The following is a 5,787-nucleotide window of genomic DNA, read 5'->3' as shown; positions in this document are numbered from 1 at the left end:
TGTAACTTTATTCAATAAGGAATTAGACAAAAATAAATTTTGGAAGCTTTTATTCAACACAGACTTTTCAACATAATGTGTGGGTGTTTGCGACAAAACTGAATAAAACGAGCAAATGTGCGCCAGCTTCAGCAACTGAACACTGTTTATGTGTGTGTGTGTGTGTGTGTGTGTGTGCTACATTAGTATCATGATAATAAAACTGAATACTCTGCATGTGTGTGTTTAAGCTTGTTTGTTTAAATGTTTGTAACGCATTACTTTTTAATTTACAAGAAATATCTGAGTTACTTTTTCAAAAAAGTAATGCCAGTTCCTTTGTTTTCATATTTATTGACTGACAAGTCTTCTGTCCCCATGCTGAGAGAAACTGGAAATACAGAGGCGTTTTGTGTGTTGTGTAAACATGATGTTACTGTAGTTCTAGACTAAATGTGAACATGCATTAATTCATCTCACTCAGAAAAAAACAGATTCAGTACTCATCAAAATTAAATAAAACAGTGAAATATAAACCTGATATGTTAACACAAATTTCCTTTATGTATTTAATGCCATTTTATTAACCAATGTCTTTGGTACAGACCTTTGATGATCCAGTTCAATCATACTAATAAGCAAAAAAAATTAAATAAACTAAAATCTGTGCTTTATTAGTTTTTAATTGCTGAAGAGTGTCAAACCTTCTCCTGCGTTCTACTGTACAGACGTGAATTTATTTTTCCTTTAGCCTAGGCTTATTATAGGCTTATTTAGGCTTATTCATTTCCTTTTTGGTGTGAAAGCCAGGGCTTTTACATTTGCTAAAAATAGAACTTATAGAACATATATATATATAAACAAGCAAGCCCTGCCCAGATTTAAAAAGAAACGCGAAAGTAACTCAAAAGTAACATAACATTATTTTTAAAAGTAACTTTCCCCAACACTGGTTACAACTAACCCAGTGTTTTGTCACCATGGCGTAGCTCACCTTACAGCTTACAACCAAAACATTAGCACAAACAACTTGCATGAAAAATATCTGAAAATGTGTGAAGTGAATCAGGTGATTGTAACTTGTTTTTTATTTGAGAAAGCGGAAGTGTTACAACTGACCCATGTTATAACCATCCCAGGTCTTGCAGTAACTCCAAAAGCCAATAAAAAACTATATACACCTTTTAATTTCTATTATGTACAATAAGACATTAGACATTATGCATAATTAAAAATCAGATAGAAAAAAAATGAAAAATGAAACTATTAGATAATTAAAGTGACCACATTCCTGTGAATAGTTTACATACACTTTAAAATGTATTCTTTTATAACTATGAAGACAAACAGTAGTGGTAACTTGTGGTTTCTACACACACTCAGCACATGATGTAACACATAACATCATACGAACATTCAAAAGCAATCTAAGACCACATTTTTAAGATGATAAAGAAACATGTTCAGAACTGTTATTATGCATGCAGCACAGCTTCTTGAATGGCAGGAACATAATTTGAGTATTTTGTGAGTGATTGTGACCCCACAAAATGTGTCAAAAAGTCTTAACCACACTAATTAGTTGGATGACCTCTTGACTGTGATCTCAATATTTTAGTAGACATCAGTCAGACCTGCCACTTTCAGCACTTCTTTGGCTGTATCAGCGAGATCCTGAACTCCTGCACGCAGAAGGCCCAGTGTTGCAGAGTAAGACATTTCTGCTGTCTTTTTACTCCCTACAACAGGAACCATGCTCCATGCAAATTTAACAGCTGCTTCCTTACTTGTCAGTGCAGACAGCTCCTTATTACTGAGTTTCTTTTGCCTAACAGCGATCACTAGAGGTGACTTTCTTACAGATTTCAGGGATGGATTGTTGACCCTCACCGACAGTTTATCTATTGACTCATCATCCAGGCCGAATGCATAGTAACACTTGGTGAAGAAAGCCAGCAAAATGGCAGCATCACAAGCTATGGAAAGACCAGGCACTGGAGCCACAGCAATGGAACCAGAAGCGACAGCTGCCGACCAGGTTTGCTTCATAAACATTTCGATCTTCTCCTCCAGAATCTTGGACGAGTATATTGGCAAGGACAAAACCAAGGCATCTCTCTTGTGAGCAGGTAGCTGCTTCTCCAGTGTGTCAACGAGGGTTTGAAAGTCATATTTGTGCAATTCAAAGGAGGAAATCAGGAAAATTTCTGGGTTATGCATATCCTTGAGGTTTATATAGCAGTCTTCACGAATTTGTGAGAGGACTTTCTCCTCATCAAAGTCTCTCCATTGAGATTCCGCTTCAATGTCATTGTCAATCTTCGAGCGGAGGAAGTAGAACAACTTCTTTTTCTCTTTAATGGCTTTAGCCAGCACGATATCATTTTCTTTGAATCTCTCTGAGGAGATGATGATGAAGAAGTCAAAGGTGTCAAGTTTCACCTCCTTTAGATAGTTTTTGGCTTTAAATTTGGGGCTTCCAGTCCCTGGGAGATCCCATAATTTTACATTGGGCATTGTAGGATGTGGGTACACCGTTGATGTCACTGTCGTCTCAGTCACCCCTGTGGGAGCTGCACCAACGTCGTCGGGTTTAAGACCTCGTATTGCATTGATAAATGTGGACTTCCCTGCTCCAGTAGATCCTGTAACAGCAATATGAAGTGTGACGTTGTCCAGGTGCTTGAGTTGTTCTTTAATACATTCTGTTTCATAATTGTGTTCAACAGAATTAGTGAGCACAACATCAGGTACTTCATATATATGCTCATCTTCTTGCGTTTTAGGTGCTGTGTTTAGACTTTCCCTCTTCTTAGTGCTTTTTGATTTTAAATGTGCGTTTTCTTTTGCTTTACACTTGAAGACATTATCTGTGTCATCTTTTCCACAATCGATCAATCCATTTGTGTCCTCATTTGTCAGCTCAAATGCAGTTTTTGGTTCGCTTTGTTCCTTTTTCTTGTGGTGTTGTTCTGTTGTCACTTCCCATGGTTCCTCAGCCTCGGTTTGCTCATTCAGCCCCTCAAAACATTTTTCCATCCATGCTCTGTCAAAATCGCACACTACAGATTTTTCTGACTGTTCAACAGTTGATTCATTTGTTATATGTATCACTTCTTTCTCTGCTTGCTTTTCTGTATCACTCTCCTTTACTTTTCTCATGTGTTGTTGTTCTGTTGTCACTTCCCATGGTTCCTCAGCCTTGGTTTGCTCCTTTAGCTCCTCAAAACATTTTTCTATCCATATCCTGTCAAATTTGGACAATACAGCTTTTCCTGGCTGATCTACAGTTGATTCATTTGTTATATGTATCACTTTTTTCTCTGCTTGCTTTTCTTCATCACTCTGCGTTTCTTTTCTCACGTGTTGCTGTTCTGTGGTCACTTTCCATGGTTCTTCAGCCTCGGTTTGCTCATTTTGCTCCTCAAAACATTTTTCCATCCATATCCTGTCAAAATTGCACAATACAGCTTTTTCTGACTGATCAACAGTTGTTTCATTTGTTATATGTACCACTTCTTTCTCTGCTTGCTTTTCTTTATCACTCTGCTTTTTTTCCCTCAGCTTCTCTCTTTCCTTCACCTCATTAAGTTTTGATTCAACAATCCCCATTACAGAACAAGAATGCTCTTTGCGTTTCTCTGGTTGTTTCTCCATGGTTTTAATGATTTTTGATTGGACGATTCCTAGGGACTCCAACAATTCTGTGTTTCTCTGTTGCTCTTTCAACACAATGTCCTCGTGAAAGCATTCAGTAAGGTTATCAGCTACTTCTATATGATCAGGACTTGTGTAGATTTTGAGGAAAGGGTCCATAAAGACATTGACTTCATCTGACATGATGTCTCTGAAAAAGCAAAGCAACTGGGTAAATGTCAATAAACTCAATGTTAATTTTTTTTTTTTATTTTTTTTTTTTTTTACTGCTAGTGAAACGTTTCTACATTAGTTTTGCAGTAATAGTGCCATTTTTTTGCAGCTAAAATTATAAACTGTTTTATCCTCATAGAATAATGCAGCTGTTTACACTAGAGGTCACTGTCTACACATATCTAAGTGTAATTTAAACGTGTAGTTTACAAACCATTCAGTGAAAAATATATAATTTCTGACTTTATTATCGTAGAAATAAACACTTTATCTTTTCCTTTTAAATTAAGTCAATATATTTAATACATTGAGACTTCTCATAGTGCTTATATAAGTTGTATGTATTTTTTTTAATGTTGCGCTGACATCTAGCGGCGTATAGGATGGACTGTTGGTACACTGTTTGCTTTTTCCGTTTCCACACCAAAACTAGGGACTGAAAAGAAGTGATTTTTCATGTGACATTTCCTTTACTTAATAATTAATAATTTTTCATATTTGCCACAATTAGCTCATAAACACAAAAAGCTTTTTTGTTCCAACTGTACCCATGTCGAGTACAGTTAAGATCCATGCTGTTAATGCGTAATTCATTGCAAACGTAAAATACCTTTAAAAACCAGAATTCAACAGTTTTTATTTCCATTCAGTATTTTATTTGATTATTTGTTTAGTCAAAAGTAGTTCTTTTGTAAAACATTGTACAGTAATGGCAAACAGCGATACAATATTTAATTTCAGTTCATCATTTTAATAGTAACAGTTTAAAAGGTGAGTACAGTAAACAGTGAAACCATAAAAACATTGAACAACTGCAAACAGCAATAATAAAACAGGTCAAATGCAAACAATAACCTAATAAACATAAAAACAATAAACATAATAAATAAATGATACATTGTGTCTCAACTGTACCCCGCTAACCACCTTAAATATTTCTCTAGATTTTACTATGACTTTTCAATGACACAAAGTCATGCAATATGTCAGTTTTTAGAGCACAGATTAAGGTTTACTAAAATGTAAGTTAACTTTAGCAGTCATGTAAGGATGAGAAGCTATTCGATGTGGAATGGACGTGGTGAAGTGAAAAGCTTACCTTATAAAAAAAATCTTTCGCCGATAGATAAAGTGAGTAGACCTGCCCCATCTGGAGTAAAACGTTTATTTATTCAGATAAGATTGGAACCTAATGAGCATTATGTTGCATTTTTTCATGAAAACTATTTATATTTTCAATCGGAAATCCCGGAAAAACAGAAAGCCCATATAACGCTTTTCTATGGAAATCTTTCTAATTCTTTAGGATTGCTTATGACATCGAATCAAACAAAAAGCAGTTAACTTTTCTGTTTTTGCTTTCATAATAAGTTAAACTCACCTTATCTGTGCGCAGGTGGTTATAATATCGGTATCTCTGCATGTGTTGAAATGATGTGGTAGCTGTTTATGAAAAAGTAGGTGTGGATTTAAGGTGTGGTTTAGAGAACATCTGAGAACTGAGGCTAAAAATGTAGTTAGAACTGCTTTATAAGAAAACTAATATGTCCTCAATTAAATGTGAATGAAGTGACATGCTGTTGATTACCCAAGAAAATAATCTGTAAATCTGTAAGACAAAACAAAAGAAAATTTGACGAATGCACCAGCAACAGAAGTCAATGGAGCATTTCTTCACGTGTATTTGAGTGTGTGCATTTTAAAATAGATGCTGACCACATTTAAGTATTTCCTCTTCATACTATCTTATCTACATCTTTTTGTTGTATTTTTTTTATTTATTTAAATAATATGTACGTTTTTTCTGAACGCTATTTCCAGGTAAAACACACAGCAATTCCAAACATGCACATTTCCACATGAATGTTGTTTAGCAGGAAGTGTCTTACTGGAAGTCCATCATAAAGGTTTTTTGCAACCTAATACCTTTTGTCATGT

At 35.2% G+C, this 5,787-nt stretch overlaps 1 protein-coding gene across 2 annotated transcripts; it reads right to left on the bottom strand.

Moving 5' to 3' along the window:
* Nucleotides 1-946: 946 nt before the first annotated feature.
* LOC127179182 (uncharacterized) lies at nt 947-5,283 on the bottom strand. Of its 2 annotated transcripts, XM_051132499.1 has the most exons (3): nt 5,231-5,263; nt 4,949-4,999; nt 947-3,826 (listed from the first exon to the last, which is right to left on the bottom strand). In XM_051132499.1, the coding sequence occupies exon 3, from the start codon at nt 3,817-3,819 to the stop codon at nt 1,594-1,596; it is 2,226 nt and encodes a 741-aa protein (XP_050988456.1). In that variant the 5' UTR covers nt 3,820-3,826; nt 4,949-4,999; nt 5,231-5,263; the 3' UTR covers nt 947-1,593. The 2 variants fall into 2 exon arrangements, with proteins under 2 accessions (XP_050988456.1, XP_050988455.1); XM_051132498.1 differs by lacking the exon at nt 4,949-4,999 and having other exon boundaries at nt 5,231-5,283.
* Nucleotides 5,284-5,787: the final 504 nt, after the last annotated feature.

This window comes from Labeo rohita, chromosome 16 (assembly GCF_022985175.1).
Source record: "Labeo rohita strain BAU-BD-2019 chromosome 16, IGBB_LRoh.1.0, whole genome shotgun sequence".
In the NCBI taxonomy this organism is placed as follows: domain Eukaryota; kingdom Metazoa; phylum Chordata; class Actinopteri; order Cypriniformes; family Cyprinidae; genus Labeo; species Labeo rohita.
This window is presented reverse-complemented; position numbering and strand designations above follow the sequence as displayed.

Bases quoted from the DNA above. Each gene is read 5' to 3' on its own strand.
- LOC127179182 (XM_051132498.1), bottom strand. From the start codon at position 3,819: ATGTCAGATGAAGTCAATGTCTTTATGGACCCTTTCCTCAAAATCTAC.